The 18,494-nt window shown below is 43.8% G+C and overlaps 1 protein-coding gene across 11 annotated transcripts in view; it reads right to left on the minus strand.

The window, feature by feature from the left end:
- RBFOX2 (RNA binding fox-1 homolog 2) overlaps nucleotides 1-18,494 on the minus strand; it is a 113,461-nt gene that overhangs the window by 86,629 nt on the left and 8,338 nt on the right. For 3 of the 11 annotated variants that reach the window (XM_031057692.1, XM_031057687.1, XM_031057695.1), the window contains exon 1: nucleotides 3,714-4,329. The exons of 2 other annotated variants lie outside the window; for them this stretch is intronic. In XM_031057692.1, the coding sequence (XP_030913552.1) occupies nucleotides 3,714-3,758 (45 nt within the window). In that variant the 5' untranslated portion in view covers nucleotides 3,759-4,329. Of the gene's footprint in view, nucleotides 1-3,713; nucleotides 4,334-18,494 lie in introns of those variants that run through there. 6 more of the 11 variants (XR_004081814.1, XM_031057691.1, XM_031057690.1 and 3 more) reach the window with 4 other exon arrangements.

Genomic DNA, 18,494 nt, shown 5'->3' on the forward strand with positions numbered 1-18,494 from the left:
CTCTTTCCCAGCTTGCTTTTTTCCCTCCCATTTATCTTCAGCAAGCATCTGGCCCTGAGCACCTGAGCACGCCACGGTTGACAGCATCTGTTCTCTCAGCGACCCCGTAAAACAGAGTGATACACTGCTACCCCATTTGCCAGACGGGATCTGAGATGCTCAGATTGATTTTTCCCAACATTGCACCCATGGAAACCCACGGACAGGGCTGAGCGCAGGTCTGCCAATCCCACAGTTAGACAAGAAGACTGTACTGATGCTCCAGCGCTCATGACGCAGAGATAAAACCAGCTCAGGCAAGTTGTGCTTCTCATGTATCTCTTCTTGACACCTGGTACTCAAGAGACTCCCAAGGCTTCAGCTGCTTTTTTTGCTAAATTACAGTGCAGTAACACCTTGAATCCCCATGTGTTCTTTGCATGAATATGCTCAGTTATAATTTACGGGGGGTGGGGGGGGGAAGCCCAGTGATTTTGCTTCATGGGCTTCTGCTACAGCACTGCTCTCCACGCAGCCCATGCTGACCACGATTTTTAGTTTCCCAATTTCACTCGCTGCAAACTGACCTCTGGCTCCCTCCCTTCTTCCTTTTCTCCCCTTGCCCTTTCTCTCCTCATTCAGCAGGCCAGCAGGAGCATGTATCACAAGCCAGTCCCTCCTCTGTTTTGAAAAGCAGGAGACCAAGACACCAGAAGCCCTTACATGTTATCAGCACATGGAGGCAGAGAGTCATGGGCCAGCCACCCAACACAACCAAACCGTGGTGTGGGATCCTCTGGGAGGGAGCCAGCCTCCATGGCTGCAGCCTACAGGTCTCTGAGTCAGAGTCCACATTTTTCTGTGTAATCTCATCGTCTCTGATAACTTGCAAGTTACAATATTTACATGCAATGTTGCAAAAACAGGGAAAGTAGTGGATTTGGTTTCTCTTCCCCCCATTACAAATATGAGATTCTGGAGCACAGTTCTAGGTCAAGTGTAAATTCCATTTAAAAACAGCAAAAACCACAGTGACCTCCTTAAACTTTTGACATGACAAAGCACCAGGTTTCAGCATTGTGCATCTCATTCATCAGACCTCTGCAAATCATTCAGGATAATCTCCTTATTCTCTCCACTTAAGTACTTTAACTGTTGTGTTCACTCAGTCTTGTCTGTGCCATGAGGTAGCTAGCACCTTCTTGTCCCAGATCTAGGGCTGTAGCACAGACCTTCTGGACATCATCCCACTACTGTTAACCAGAATAGCACCATTTCTACTCCATTTTGGCCTTCACCTGAGGAACCTCCAGAAATACTCGCCATCAGAAAGAGTCTTCTATGGAAAATGAGTTGCCCAACGATGCACTGAACCTTCCCTTGCACTGCCTCCCACCACCTAGTTGGTACATCTGCCTTGCTCATGTGCCAGCAGAGTGGGAATTCCCTTCAGTGTGATGTGCTGCTGGTATCCCTGGTATCCATCTTTAATCTCCAAGCATCTCCTTCCCCATGCTTGGAATATATCCACCTTTGCTCCTGTTGAGCAAGAGAAAACACCCGATTTTCAGTGGATGTGCTCAAGCAACAAGAAACACAAATCTCCAAGAGTTCCCACTACTGCAAAACCAGCTGAAGTGAATATCTGCTACAGAGTTTCAAAAGCTTAAAACACACCATGCAACATGACCAGACGGGGCGACACTCGAGATCTTTGCTGTCTCACTGGAGCCCAGGAGCAATGTCTGATAACGAACAAGGCCTAGAAAAAATTGGCAAATCTGTGCAATTAATCCTTCCTCACTGAGGCATGGGGGTCCAGATATTGTGTCATGGCCATGCAGAATAATTTGGTGGACCTCCACTTAGCTTTTCCTACGTGAGAATCATGGAACCACTCCTGAATTTATCCTGACAGTTTGCCAACCTCTACCAAGAAAAACCAAAACCCAAACTGCAAATCTTGCTGCTGAAAAGAACAGAGAAGCACGAGCAGAGCTGAAGACTGGAAGCCTGAGGAACACACAGCTCAGAGCCACGAGATCACCCCTTCCTACTTACTGCATTTATTCAAAAAGCAATGTATTCAGAACAGCTCTAGATGCCAATACTTATGAGTTCCTACAGTTTCTCATACATCACGGGCACATATGCATCAAAACTTTGTTACTGTGCTGTAGAAGTAGCATTTTGAAATAGCTATGGGCAAATTTAATCAGTCTGTCTCCGCAGTGCCAGGGCACAGCTGATAATCCTCATCATGCCAGGCAAAGCCCCTTGCTCCCACCTGAGCATGTCTGTGACACTTTTATATTCTCTTCTATGTTCACACAGATGTACATGATGGTTTCTGGTTAGCTCCTACCATTCAAATCCTAATGGAAAAGAAGCTGGAGTAGGATGTTTATGCAGCAGGCCAAAGGACGAGGCCACTGAAATCACATTGATGAGAGCACAGATGAAGAACTAACCTCTAGTTTGACTAAGTAGTCTACATGTACACTCTTAAATGCTTGTGTTAGTTTAAAACTCATAGAAATCATGGAGCTACGAAGAAGAGGAGTCCACAAACACTCTGCTTTCAGAAAGTTTCAGGATATGTTGTTCTTTTTTTTTTTTTTGGCTATATTATTTACCACCCTTTGCTACTAAGGGTGGAAAGCAAGCATAGCCTTCAATTTTAACATCCCATTACCTGCATTTCTGTGCTGGCTCAAGTTTAGATCGAGCAAACCTGCCAGCTGGACCAAGGCCAGAGGGAAGAAAAAGAGAGTTTCAAGTGCAAAGAACCAATTTATCAGGAACAAATCTTAACAACCAAAAGACACACTTCTGCTGGTGGATTCTATTCATCTGGGTAATAAAACCCCTGACACAAGGCAACCTAACAAAATACTATTTAGTGGCTATCTGATGTATCTCACCGTAGATAATCTTGAACTGCTAGTCTACATTTCACATTTTCTGGATAAACTTGGTGCTTGTAAGGACATGGAGTGCTGACATTGAATAGCCAAGGACTGCCTAGAGAACATCATCTTTCACTTGGCTCCAAAAGTATTTGAGCCTGACCCACACACTCTGTCTTCTCCAAGACTCCACACACTGGCCAGCAAATATCACGTGTGCTCCAAATATAGCCCCCTCCCCCAGCAGAGGCTGCAATACAGACTGCGCCCAGCCCCGAGCACTGCTCTCAAACCCACCCATCCCTTCACCCTACACATCCTCTCTGGACCTCCAAAAGCAAAAATGTGACAAATGAGATTTTGTCAGAGGTTTTGTGGGTGATTTTGGAGGAGGGAGGAGGAGAGAGGAGCTGCTCTGGGTGGCTCAGCATCCCTGTGGGACAGGCTGCGGTCACACATACAGGTCACATGTGCCCCAACAACGCAGTGAGACACACAACAACACGCCAGTTTGCAGAGCACAGCACTGCTGTCAGTTCAACATCCCCTACAAACAAACAAATGATCAAAGAAAAAGGCAAGAAATGTGAACCAGAATACACAAGTCTCAAACAAGACAAATCTTGGAGTTAAAAAGTATCAAATGGTACTGCTCAGGTGCAGGAGATTCAAAGCCATCTGCGGAGTCTCTGGGCAGAGGCCTGGGACACAAGAAGCCCAGCTTGGAAGCAGTGTCCTTCTACAAAACCAGCATGTAAGTTCCAGTTCTGTCCAAACAACATAGAGAACAAAACTCCTGAAAGTCACCACTGTCCTTTTGCTTACCTGGACGACTGGGTATTGGTAATCCATACAATACACACCATACATAGCCAAAGATCCTCCAGCTAAAGGCCAAATGGACACAGGACTGGAAGCTTCAAATCCGAGTCTCCGTCTTTCAGCCTTGTGGGAAGGACTCTGGCAGCCCTGCGCAGTGCTTGGCTCGGGCCTCTGGGGCCACTCAGGTTGACACTAGCTCAGCTGAAAATAAAAAGGAGCTGCCTGGCTCGGCACAGCTCGGCCCCTCTCTTCTGGGATCCAGCAAGGCAGAGCTCAACCATAGGCGGCGGAGGCTCCTAAAATTAGAAATCCTCTACTGAAAACGGCCCTGCAAGCCTCAACTGAGGAGTGTCCTGCGATTCCCGGGCAGCAAACAGAGCAACTGCCAGGAAGAGGGGGACACAGGATCTTTGCAGCCACTGCTGCCAGGGATGGGAGGAAGCAAACAGCATTTAGGATCTGAAAAGAGCATATGTTCTGGGCTCTAGGTGCGTCAGAGGGAACACTCCCAATCCAGGACAGGGAAAAACATATGGGACTGTTCCTCCCCCACCACCATACCCTTCTTGCTGTCCTCTGCAGGGACAGGTGCTGGGATTAGCATAGTAAAACCCTCTGGTGTCAGGGAGGGAGGGAGAGGGAAAAAGCCACACTAATATCTCAAACTGAAGGGATCTCTTTCACAAGGGAGCGTGTGCCCATATCATTTAACGCTTCTCCCTCCCTCCCTAGCTGAGGCAAGCAGGGACAGCTGCTGGAACAGAGGCTGGAGGGGGGAGCTGGGCCCTGGAATGGCCCCCACTGCCCCAGCCTTGGGCCGGTGGGTTGTCCCCCTCAGCTGTTCCAATCAAACTGGGGGCGGCGAGGGGATTAACTCTGTCACATGGGACAGTGAGCAGCAGCGAGAAGGGGGCAAGACTGGGCAGGGCCAGTTGTTGTGCCCATTTTAGGAAGCTCACCCTCCTCATTCCCAGGGAGGAATCTGCTCCCTGACCGACAGGGACAGATGGGGAGCTGCTGGGCCAGCAGGCTCACCCCAGCAGCCTCACATGCCAGCCACGTTACCAGACATCCAAGGGCCCGCTGCCGATTCTTAATAGATACACCATGGCCAGGGGGAGCACCGAGGGGGCCTGACCTCCCACAACAAATTGCATGAGGTTTCACCCATCACTACAAAAAAACCACACCAAGATTTTTGTAGTGATGGGTGGACACTGGACCAAACCTGGGTTCTCAAAGAGTTAACAGCCTAAGCCCACAAAAGATTCCCACCTTCTTCCAAAGGATAGCAGGGATAAAACCCCTCCCTCCGAGGTTTGAAAAATAAACAGTGATCAAACCCAAGAAGGGCTAGCCAAATTTCCCCCACCCCCCACACCATTTTAAATGCATAAAGTCAGCGGGTTTTTGCATTTCTAATCTTTAACTTTTCTGTAGTGCTGCTGTGCACCACTAAACAGCCTCCCTCAGCCTAGCTCTAGGGCAGCTGCTTTTCTATTGTCACTCATAACTTCCTCCCCCGCTGAAAGAGTTAAACTTGAGATTTACTTTTCTTCAGGAGTTAAATATGTGGATCATTATCTAGTACAATTTGCATGTGCAAACCTTTCTCATTCAGGTAAGGGGTGCCTAATCCACAGCCCTCCGACCCACTCAGCCCAGCAGGACAGCTCTTGGCTCATCCTCAGCTCCCACTGCCCTTTCTCTCTGAGAGCCTCAGGAAAGGACAGCTATGAGCTGGGTGAGTGCTCATAGCAGCTGTCGCCCACTCTCATCATCTTTCCTAGAGGCACAGGGCAGTTCTGCCTTACAAAAGGAGCATGACCAATTTGGGGAGTATAAAGCACGACATTTTCTACATCATAAATAAATAAATAAATAAATAAATAAAAGTTTCTATAGCCATTGTTTCTGTGTGAAGATTTGCACAGACAAAGAAATTAGCTGCCCATAAATGGGAAAGCAGCTATGCTTCTAGATCTCTTCACTAGGGAAAAAAGATGAGGCTCCCAAAATGAACTTCCATCTCATTCTGCCTTTGGCCAATTTATTTCACCCCAAAGAGACCCAAAACAGCTTTCTGGGGCTCACCATTATGCCCCTTGCTCCTCACCAGAGGGCTTTTTGGCTACTTCTCAGCACTCCCTGCATATCCTGCCTGGGGGCACAGATAGAATCTGGTCTCCTCTGAATGACCAATACTTTTTTATTTCCTTCTCTTTTCTGTAACTACATGTTCAAAAGGTGCCTGCCCTTCATTCTTTTCCATAGCTCATTACTACACACTCAAGCAATTTAGTATCTCCAATAAAATCTTTTTATGAAAAGGCATTAATTTATACAAACCCGAAGACTTTTCCACAGCCTGTGTATGCTACTTCATATTATTGCCCCAGGTTTTAAAACCAAATCCCTAACTAAGTTAAAAACCTTACATTTATTTCACAATCCAGTTCTTGTCATTTCCAACCTCATTTCAGGCCTCAGGGGAATAAAACATTTCCAAATCCTAGTACAGATATCTTCCTATTTATAAATATCCATCAAATGGGCAAAACAAAACAAGGAAATTGAGCATCACCTAAGCTCCTCTGCTGTTTTAACTACAGATCCAATAAAACTGCCATGCTTTAAAGTTTTTGATGCAAACTTAAATACTGTGATTTAACCAGCACTAAGATATTCGTGTGATACTTTGGTAAAAAAGCATCGCACTTCTTGTGTCCCTCAGGTAATTAAATAACAAAAGCTTGGTTTAAACTCATATGTGCCAAGGTGCACAGAGCAGGACTTCACTGACCAGTAGTAAACTACTGAATTTTCTGCAAGACTGGCCACACGGGCTGGTTTACTACTGCACACTGACTTGCAACAAATATTAGCCCAATATAAGAGGGCGCTGCACTCCATAATTCTGTTTCTGGATTAGTCCAACTACATTACCATGCAACCTACTATGCCCATGCATTTCCAGTAACACAAGTTCGGTAAGGTAACTGTTACAAAATCATAGCCTTGTTCCTGCAGATGCTTACATTTATGAATAATTTTAAATTTACAGAAATATGAAGACTGGAAAAGATCTCCTGACACACAGGATCAGATCAACTGTTATCATAAAGCATCATCTTAACTTTTCATAAAATTTATCACACTGCATCTTAGAGCTGGGTTTTACAGCTACACTGCCCCAGGCAAAAGGCTGCTCTAGAATATCTGGGATTTGTGTTCTCCAGCTTAATGCTATTCCTGAGCAATTTCTGTCTTTCCTTTGTTCTTGTGCCAGTACTGTCCTATGGCTTAGCCGTATTTTATCTTTCCCTTACAACTAACCTTCCTCATGTATTCCCTCTCTAACCATCCAAACAAGCAGCTGTTCCAGTCTTCTGTCACATGACAGGCTGGCTATTCCCCAACCTCTAGAAGCATGTTCTTGCACCTGACCTAGCCTGTGCTCATCTTTATTTTTAAAGACATCACCCAGAACAACATCAGCTCTGTTTCACATTTCCAGCACTAAACTGCACCTTCTCTAGTCTCATTAGTACTTTCCTCTGCAGCACCACATCAGATGCTGTAGAACCTGTCTATAGTAAGAGACATCATCCCACTATGTAAAACACACATTATCAAGGTAAGAAAACTGGCTATCTTAAAAACAGACAGAGTGATGAGGCACAACCAGTTTTAATGGATTTGTGTTGCCTTTTATCACATTCTTTACTTTTATCCAAGCCTTTAATTAATATTTGTGTGCCAGCATGCAGCGGAGGTTAGGTCTGTATTTACTCAGATCATGCCCCACCGGCAATAGGTCTATTCCACTTCCTGTTCTCCAAACATACGACAGCACTCCTATTTGATAGATTAAAACTTCTATCAGATCTGCAACTGCATGAACCACTTCTTTCGCTCTCAGGAATAGGCATCCCCATTCCCCAGGCAACCCTGCTTCCCAGCCCAGCCTACCAGCACTAACTAAGATCATTGTGGTTGCTTCTATGGTGGGTTCATGCCCATTAGCAATATTGCCCTTGCTCCCAAGATCAACTCTACTTAAAACAACAAAGACGGGTTCAATTCTGTGACCACAAGAGCATCCTCATTAACAACCCTATTCTCAACACTAAGTGGCCCCACCTCCTCCCTTCTCTCTAATTGTATTTTGAGAAACTGTCACCCATTTCCTTAGCAACACTTTTAAAGTTTAATTCAGCCTGATTTTTGGCAGTTCTTATTTCATCCCTACTGATTTTAAAGGCACAGCAATCTCTGCTGATAAATTCTCTTTTGTAAATTTGCTTCTTTTTTCACCTAACAGCCTTTATAAGGTTAGGCTAAAGTTTCATCTTAGAGGATTTTCCCCTTTACATATACTATCACTAATTAATATCCAAAGTGCCTCTGAAAAAGAAATTAAAAAAACATCCCAACCAATCAAAAAAAAGCCCACCAACCCCAAACCACACCATTCAGGGCTGCACTGACTTCACTAACTATATTGCTTCATGGATCAAAGCTTATAACATGATCATCCTATCCAAAGATGGGGAGATGGAGGTTCCTAAACAGCTTGTTTTCCTGTAAAAGTCATAGCACCAATAATCCACTAACCGTGTCAACAACAGGTGATGATGCTACCATGACAAAATCTTTTGATCTGATGAATATTAGCAGCATTTGTTCTCCAAGATATATCTGAAAAATTAATGTTTTTCATACTAATATTTATCTCTCTAATGGTACTGGGAATAGTATAATTTTTGAGCCTCAAGTTTCTATCTGAATCCAATCCTATGAGGGATTACAGCAGACTCACAGTACTTCCTCTGGGACCTCTTTTACCATTCTTCCCCACATCAATCTGACCAGAAACAAATCCTACATTATCAGTATTACTCTGCTTTCTTCTTTACAGTCTACTGCATACAATACAGCCTACCACCTTTTACATCTACCCTATCTGAGCCATACATAATCCTGAAAGCATGTTAAAGCCATGATTACTATTCTTGCAGATTGGTATTACCCCTATAATATCCAGTTTCATGTTCTGCACCAGTAGCTCTGGTTCTTCTATTGGTTATTTTGAATGTCAGGAGTCTACCAAAAAAAAACACTCCAAAAAAAAAAAAAAAAAAACCAAAAAAAAAAAAAAAAAACCCACAAAAAAAAACCCCACACAAAACAAAACAAAAAAACAAAAACAAAAAACAACAAGAACAAAAAACACACAAAAAACACCACTCTGATGTGTGCATTTTATTATTCTTTTAATAACATTTAATTTTGTCTTTTCCAGCTCCTACCTACCCATCACTCTTTCTAGAGATACTGTTTTACACGCCACTGTAGCAGCATTTACCTGATTTTCCTCTTCCTGTGTACTAAGCAAGGCATGGAGATTACACAAGTTTTTCCCTGTGTTGTCAAAACTCAGTACTTTGCTTCACATGCAGGGTTCTCTTTGATGTCTGGAGACAGAGGAATATTTTTGGGAAATGCCAGGACCACAGCCCTGGGCTTTGCTTTGCCTGCTCTGTTCAGACTGTTTATAGCAAGTATGCTAAGTCACAATTACAAGTGCAGCTGTAAGAACATAATATAGCCATACTCTCATGATGCTTGAAGTGCAGCCACGGAAGTTCCAGACATTTAACACTTTTTTTTTTTAATTGCTAAAAACTGTGGTACTGTGGGGACACAGCAATACAGCATGAAATCTGAGATATTTCCATGATATATAACCATTACCCCACATTGATCTTTACTAAGGAATTACACCAACAGTTTCATTTTATGAACTACATTTATAAATCTTTTGCATAATTTTCTGGTCTCCAGACAAATTAATCCAAGCCTTATCTAGTTACTCCCACTAAAGGGCTCTTACCTCTGCTGAATCTAACTCTTCATCGCTAGAAGCCTGGCTGATGCTCTTCCTCTCACCCACTAAAAATGGCATCTTTAACAATTAGCCAATCACTACATCTGCTAAACTGGGTCATCAGGGATCTGATGAGCAGCTTACAATATGTCTCTGCTTTTTAAAGACTGATGTAAATGTAGGAAACATGCCAGCAAGCAAGGATGCATTTTCTGGCTGGGTATGCACTGATTTCCATAGCAGCTAAATAGATCAAGCAGCTCAGCCAGTTCATACTAGTGTTAGACAAACAGCACCACGATTACATCAACAGAACTGCAAGAGATTCTCATTTTGCACCAAAGCAGGTCCCATACCCTGAGCACAAAGGTGGCTTGTGCTCACTCCAGGTGAGAATTTGTACTGGAAAGTCCCCATTCCTCTCTCTAGGGCTGCACTTATTGCTTGTTTGCTGGAATGGATGTAATGGTTTTCAAAGAGCTGTGTGATTTTCCTTTTTCTTCACAGATTTAATATCACCAATGTCTAGAAAACTTACTTATGGTCTAGTTGTTATTCTGACCCTGGAATGATAAGAGATTCAAGTGGGGAGGCCATAAATGTAAGCAGAGCACACACAGGAAAGCTCAATATTCCAAAATGGCACGCAGAAGCAAACATGACAACACATGGGTGACTGCAGAAACCGGATTTCTCTCACGTTTCAGAAACCTGCCAGTTTTACATAGATGTCGTGATCTGAAGAGCAAGAAGATTTGGTGGTGGATCAGCTGTGCAGGTAAGTGAATAACTCAGCACCCAGCCAGTGCCTTCTCTGCAAGTGAAACGTACTAAGTAGGCAAATGTCACAGATCAGGAACAATATACATTACAGCAGAAATGAAACCAGCAGTACTGGGGGATGTGGAGTAGCAGCAAACCGTGTGTTGGATTAGCATAATAAGGACATCACAGGAAAGAATCTGAATGGGTTGGTAAAGCCATAGGAGCCATTTCTTGCCTGAAACCCTCTCTGATTAGTTAGTGCTACTGAATCCTCATGTTCATTAGGATTAATAGTCCAAAAACACATTAGCACAAATGAAATTACCAGAAATACACTTTGAATCCAAGAAAAGTAAAAGCCCCCTGGCAAAAGGCCCAAGGAACCCAAAGCTAAAGAAAGGAGCAAAAACGTAAAGCAGCAAGGACTGCCCCATCATACCCACTGCTTCTGACAAAGACAACAGAACTTCAGTCATCACACATCCAGTTCTCATGGAGAAAACACACAAAAAAAATTGAGAGAGAAAAATTCCAAAGATAGTACTAAATAAAACTGGAGCTCTGAAATAGCTCCTGGTCATGTCTTTTCTCCTCCAAGTGCCAGAGATCTCCCTTTTCCATCTTTTTCTGCCACACATTCTCCATTTGCAAGGCAATTTACTTAAGAGTGATAGAGTTTGTTTGCATGTGCCACTACCACTATAAACACTCTCCAACCAATTTCCATAGTACTGAAACTGATCTAAAGTGGCATAACCACACACTCCTGAAATTGTGGACACAAGATACCTGCATCCTGTTTCTGCCCTTGGGTCTTCCCTGCATCATCTACACGTAGCTGTTAAATATTAATGGTTTGTCTAGACTGGAAAACTAGAACAGTTTAAAAAAGCAATTACAAATACACAGCATAAGAGGAGAACAGGTCAGAATTAGAAGTCATTACTTCTTAACTACTGCTTATTTTCAAAGCCTCAACAAACTCTGCTTTAGGGAAGGACATGGAAAAAGAAGGCATAATAATACTAAGTCAGTCTGCTAAAGGAGTATATTGCAAGACCTCTGTCTGCTGGGCAATTGGCACTTTTTATTTTGTTCAGCTCTCTTACAGCCATCCAGTAGAATGGTAACATTAGCAAACTCCAGAAACCTATATACCAAAGGGGACTCATGAAATCACAAGCCTGGATCTTCTTCAACCAGAAACCAAACTCTTCCAATGCCCAGCCTACACTGTCACAGCTGTCAAGAGAGACAGACAAACACTCTTGATCCTAAAGTTAAGACTTCTGTAGGCAGTCTTCCTTAAGCTGGAAGTACAGATCCTGCCCAGATAACTTCAGCTGCCAGACAAGGACTCAAGTTAATTCAGGTAAGTTAGATTGCCCAAAGTCTACCTCTGAAATTACTACAAAGGAAAAATGTAAGGCAGTGATGAACATTCATCTGAAGTTTGAAAAATCCCCTGTCAAAAGATTGTGTTCCTAGAACTGAGGTTTTATTCACGACACTAACAAGCTGGCTCCCATCAAGGCAGCTTTAACAGAACAATAACTCACAACAATCTATTAGTGATTAAGTTGCAAAATAAACCTGCCAGTAGTCTTGATACACCAGCAGCATATAGAAGACACGACTTCAGCTTTCCTTTCTACCCCAATCCAGTGCTTTACACGCATTACAGAACATGTTTCAATTATAAAATGTTGAGACAACTCCAGAATACCTGAATGTAACATGCAGCAAGTCCAAAAGAAGCTTCTAAAACCAGGTGGGCTCCATCACCTTAGTTATTACCAAAGGCTCAGCAGCAGTCTAACAGGGGGAAAAGAAAGCATACAAAGACTTCCCAGAAAAAAAATATTTGTGTCTTAGGTCTGGGCCTTCTTTCGAGGAGAATTCTAAATACTTGGCACTGCTTTAGGAAGCAAATAAGTATACTTCTGGCCTAAGACACTTGGTAATGAAGGTGATCATATCACAGCTTTCTTCAGGGACCACCGATATATGCACTGATCTTGGTAATGCTACATGTCCATCAAAATGCTTTTTGCATGTTACATGAGAAACAAAAAGGTGTCCAGATGCAGAATTTCAACATCAAAGAAGACAAGGAGTTTTCTCTTGGTAGTTTTGATATTACATGACTGCCACACTGCCTTTGTGTATTCCTTTGGGGGCAGTGGACAAAGAGGAAGCAAAAAGAATAGAATGGAGGCAGTTTCCCTTCACTTCAGAAGCTGTTCCAGAACCTCAGTCAGAGAAAAGCTTTGCCCATTCTGTCTCTCACAGTCCCACCTGGTTTTTCACTTAACAAGCAGCAGCAGTTCAATTAGTTGATCCTTAAGAAGACAACAGGGAGATCCGAAAAAGAAAGATTTGACTCTTCTAGAAATAGAGCAGCTTAAGTCTCAGCATTTCTTCAGATCTATGCTAAGCCTACAAAAATTAAGGTTAATTCCTTAATTAAAGAACCACCTTCCTAAGAATAAATATTATTAAAAGTCACCAGATGGTAGTATCAGACATACTCTCACCAAGTATTTTTAATTGAATGAATCACAAACTAGGGCTGGACCACACTGACAATTCCCGGGTGGTATAAGCACAGCTCTGCCATTACCTCAGAGCCACCAGCAAGCAGGCCATGTGGGGCTGCTGGAAATGCCACCTGCATTCCCAATCTACCCCAGCAAACGGCTCATGGGATAAGCCACTTCCAACAAGGGTTTGAGCCAACACGTTCTACCCCGCCTTTGCCTGGGGTGAAGGGAGAACACGATCAACTACTGCAGAGCATTTCAGAACATGGCTGTGTGTCTTACTCATCTAGCTGAGCACTTGCTCCCTAGCAGAGACAGTTTTGGTATGGACTTTCCTCCCCACCTCGCCTCCCAGCTTATCAAATTGCCTCCATGTGACAAACCAAAATAGAATAAGGTACTTGTTCCAAGTTAACGAGTGGCCACACAATAAATTATGCTAGTATGAACTTAAATTTATCCCTACTTTAGAGTGGTATGGATTCCCAGCTACACAAACAAAAGCAGAATGTGGGGGAAAGGTTTTCTGGGACAGCAGTCTGCTGTTCCAACACAGGAGCAAAGCACCCCCTGCCCAGCTTGGTGCAGTAAGAATAGCAGAGCAGCTGCCCACATCCCGTAACTGTGTAAGCAAGAGGCAAAAAAACATCAAAAATACTAAACAAAATTCTTAATTGAATTAAAGTAAGAGAGAAATAAATAGGCAGCACTGTCTATGTGTGACAGCTGAATTTGAGACTGTATTACTGGCAGGAACTGAGGAATTGGAGGACGTCATGCAAGAAGGACCTTTAGCTGCCACAACAGCAGGTCACCAAATAAATCTCAGGAAGTTATCTGGAAACAGCTCCAGCACAGTAATATATAAAATATGACACTTTCAGCACAAATCTGCAAAGATAATTTCATGATAGAATTACATCTGTCCATTAATTTCTGCAGGCCTCAGTTCAAAATCTTGCCCACCTGCTCAGCTTTAGATGATGAATCCTGTTTTTTCCCCCATTCCTGTTAAAAAAAAAATTAAAAATCCCAGTCAGGCAACTCAAAAGAAATTCAGGAGCAAAATAGCAGAAGTGCTGCAGTTAAGAGTTTGGTGCATTTGCTGAGTGCACAGAAGGGATCCAGAAATAGCATGCAAAGCTGAGGTCTGGCAAAAATGATGCAGTTTACCCTGAAAGAGGAGAGTCAAGACAGGCTAAATGAATGGTGACAGCAGCAAGTCATGCTTCAATGTAGGGGAGGACCCCAGGGATTACTCATCTGGAGGCAGAGGTGCTAGTTATTGCTGTGTCCCTTCTCCAGTGCTTTCAGTAGAGAAGTATAAGGCTGTGGTGGAGAACAGAAAGAGGTATGTTAAGACTATGCCAGCTCAGAGGCAAGAAGTAGTCTTCACATCACTTTCTGCCTCAGACTAAGACAAAAATAGCAAAAGGCAGCAAACAGCTACATTTTGACTGGGATTTTTGAAACCTATCTAGTTTTAAGAAAGCAGGAGAGAGAAGAATTCTGGAAATCTTTTTATTCTCACACAGAGTCCCAGGACATGGGCACAGAGGTCTGCCATGGGCATGTAAGATAACTGCCACCCACACTTCTCCCCAAGAGCCAGAAGAACAGAATAAAGGCTGACATGGCTCAGTCCAAAGCCCTTTCCTGCAGGCTAGTTTCTACAACAACCACTGAGGGCTTGCTCTGCTTCCGCTATCTGCATGGTCAAGATACCTGCTCTTCTGTGACCTCTACAAATAAAAAATATTTTTAAAAAAATCACTCATGTTCATTCACCCTAATCTGCCACACTATCTGCATTCTCTGTCCCAAACCCATGCCATACAGATGGCTTCCTGGCTCCCATGAAAACCCCTATCTCTGCCTTCTCTCACTATCAAGAAATCGCCACCAAAGACTTGGCTCGCGCTCTCTGCACAACTCTCCAGTTACTCTGCAGTGGGACTACGCTCACTTTGTGGTAACAGGGCTACTAAGGCAAAAATTACCTGCAACCTCTCTGCATTATCAGCTGGGATATCAGCAGCACTCAACCTTCAGCCTCTGTGGCTTTACAGGTCTCTTAGCATGAATTTAAACGAACCACTTATCTCAGGCTAGATATTCATGCATAGGCCAGAGTTAAAGTAGGGCAATACTTAAGCTGCATCTCAAGCTCACATTGTAATGAAGCAAAAGCAGCAACTTCAAGCTCTGAAGGGGCACAGCAGGCACACTCCTGCAACTGCTCTGAACTAGACAGCTTCTGAGAAACTTGTGTGAATCTTAAGAATCTAATACAGCTCGACAGTATGCAGCCTGTTTTAGCAGGCAGATCCAGCCTCAGCATCATACATTTCCAGCTTCTCAGTACAGTGCTGAGAATGAGACCCTATTCTGCAGCATAGGAACCTAGTAGATGTGCAAACACTGTAGGAAGCAAATTTCAGAATGGCAGATTGCCAACACCTCTGAGCAAATAGAACAAAAACCATCACTGCCACCCAAATGCCCCAAGCTTGTCAGCAATGGAACAGGAAAATGTGTAACCACCATCAAGACAAAAAGAAAGAAAATGACAGTCACTTTTCAAAAGGAAAAACACCCATGTTTTCTTCACATTTGTTCCTGGCTTACCCTCTTTGTAATTATGGGACAGAGGTAATAACAGCCACCAAAAGTCCAGCTGTCACATTTTGATAATTCAGTGAATGCCCACACAGATCTAATTACCTCAGCCAGTCTACATGCCTGAGACTTCATGTGGCCATAGCCATTCCTCAGCCTTGCCCTGACAGAAGTTTGGAGAGTGGAAGCAACAGCAGTGCTAGGATGATCAGATGTTTTTTAGTGTGACCAAGGTTAAAGCATAGGGACAAGAAGAAGGGAAACAGCTGCTCTAGACCTAGAGACAACAGAATGCTTAAAAACCTAGAAAAATAATTAAACGAACTAATGAGCCATAGTTAGCAAAAGAACCACAGGTCAAGGCAGATACAATTCCTCAGCGGGGGGAGAGGTGAAGAAGGGGAGAAGCCCTCCCATACTGGGACAGAGAGAAACCAAGCTCCACAACAGAGCTGTGGCAAGGAGAGGAAAAAGGGATATATCAAGACAAGAGGTGATTTATTCTTAAGTTTCAGGGCTGGAATAAGCAGCAGATGATGAACAAAAGAGAACGTCTGTGGTGGATCCAGACAGGAGACAGAAGCGGGATGGCAATGCCACAGGGTTTGTTTTGTTATTGGTTTTGCTTGTTTTTAAAGGAAGTTAATAGAAAAACACGAGCAGCTTAAAATGCTCCAAGCATACAGCCTGCCACTCCTCCTAGGTTATAACAAAAATTCCTGTCTTGTAATGAGAAGGGCTTCTTGGGATCCAGCAGCCCTCCGACTCTTCACCCCCAGCTGGGGGGCCGAGGGGGTTCCCGTATCAGCGGCTCGGCAGCACGGAGCTCCCCACGCTGGCACCGGCCGCCTGCCCAATTCAGACCTGTAATCTCCCCCGACTTTGATTTAATGCAGCAATTACTGGTAATGTGGTTTGAAGGAGATAAATGCCCAGTACAGGGCTGGCTGGCACTGACGCTCATTTCGCTCATGATGCAAGAACAGTTTTAATTAAAATCCCCTTTATGATAAAGGAGCTGCTTGACTGGATGTTTCTGTGCAGCCCTGATACGGAGCCTCCTCCAAAGCGGATTAGAAATCAAAGTTTCCCTCTTCTCGCTACTGGCAACACACAAAAATAGGGAACACTGTCACCATGTCACCCCTCTACAATTTCCTTAACCCTAGAAGTGCCGGGAAAATGCCCATGTTTCCTTAAAAGCAATTGTTACGTCCTTGTCATGGGTCTAAGTGTTTTTCAAAAACTAAGTACAAGGGCTGCTTCAATTGGAATAAACACATCCTCTGTGATCCCAACCTGGTTTCCCCTCTGTCTGGTTTAAAAGGAAATCACCTTGGCTACTTCTATGGCAGACCCACACCTACAGCCTGCATTCTGGCAAGGAGAGATTGCAGCCCCATAGTGCTCTGGCAAAGTGGTGGGAAATCAGAATTTGGCTGAAAGGCTGGAAAAGTAGAAGCTTCTGCAGGGTGAGGCAGAGCAGCATGGACAGGACAGAGAAAAGGAGCAACACGGCAAGTTAAAGGCATAACATTTGGCAGAACAGTCAAGATCCCAGCACAGACATGTTCCAGAAATGATCTGTCAGCTCTTGATCGAGTTACAGCAAATGTAGGTGCAATTTTGGGTTGGTTTTCTTCTTTACACTATAGGAAATAACAGAGATGAATACATTAAGCACTGCTAGTTTCTATTGCAAGTGCCAGGAGCAGATTGTCACAGTGAGAAATTGGCCTTGTGCATTACACAGAAAAGGCAGCGCTGGGTCTGGAGGCCTGCAGACAGTGCAATGTGAAGATAAAGAGCCTCAAGTCTGAATGCACATTATTCCTCTCCTCAAGCCAACCGAACACACATAAACATAAAGAGGTTGATTTAAGCAGCTGAATTTCTCTGTGACCTTCAGAATATATCTGTGGGCCATGGGACTACCCAGACCCTGACACAGGTTCCAGTCTTCTCAGAGCATGTGCCTCGTCATCTGAGCAGTGTTCCATATTCCCTGACATTGTCTTCTCCTCCAGTGATGGGATTCTGCTCCAAAAACCCTTTTTCTTTAACGTAAGAAAGCAATTTCAAAGTGGCTGTCATGTTCCATGATTCCCCACCCCGTTCAGACGGCACAGTATCAAACAACAGACAAAAAAAAAAAGAAAACTCCTGACAGAACCAGGAGGGATTCAACACAACAGCATAACCAGCCGACTTCACAGGAGACTGAAACAGCAGACACCAGATCACCAAATGCACTGCTATGAATGATGAAACCAGCCTTCAGGAGAACCTTGCTCCTCAACAGGATGAGCAAAGGGTAAAAACACCAGGTCAGAGACAGCAACATGAAGATTTAGTGTGCTTTTGCTGGTACACAAGGGAAAAAAATGAAACCAAAAAAGGCCTGGTATAATTAACAAGATTAAAGGGGGATTTAGGATCAGGACAGAAAAGCAATGGGCCAGATTGATCCTTACAGGATTAAAGCTGGAATCCTACTAAGAGTCCAGTGGTTGAGAGATCAACGCAGTGTAATGGGATTAAATCAACATCAGCTTTTGTTTTTACACAACTGAACCTCCAGCACCTGTATTTTTACTGCTTCAGATAAGCAGCAGCAAAGTTGACTGGTACCCACAAACAACCAGGGCACAGGCAGCCAAGCACTTCCCCTTTGGCTCTCTCAGGCAGAAGAGCAATAGGCAATGCAACTTTCAGAAATAAAGAACAAAAATATTGTGGTTTATTACAAATTCTCCAAAAAGCCAAGAAAGCTGAGGATTTACCAAAGTCTGTGTTCTGGCCAGCCCCACATTAACTGGTATCAAGTGTGGTTGGATCACCCAGGCCTGATGGATGGGGAAGGCAGGAGGACAGTCCCAGCTGCAGTCAGACATGCTGCCAATGGGCAATTGGATTTTGATATTGTCTCTTGCCGGCAAGGAACAAAGGACAGAGTATACTCTGCAG

The sequence above is a fragment of the Geospiza fortis genome, unplaced genomic scaffold (assembly GCF_000277835.1).
Source record: "Geospiza fortis unplaced genomic scaffold, GeoFor_1.0 scaffold173, whole genome shotgun sequence".
In the NCBI taxonomy this organism is placed as follows: Eukaryota; Metazoa; Chordata; class Aves; order Passeriformes; family Thraupidae; genus Geospiza; species Geospiza fortis.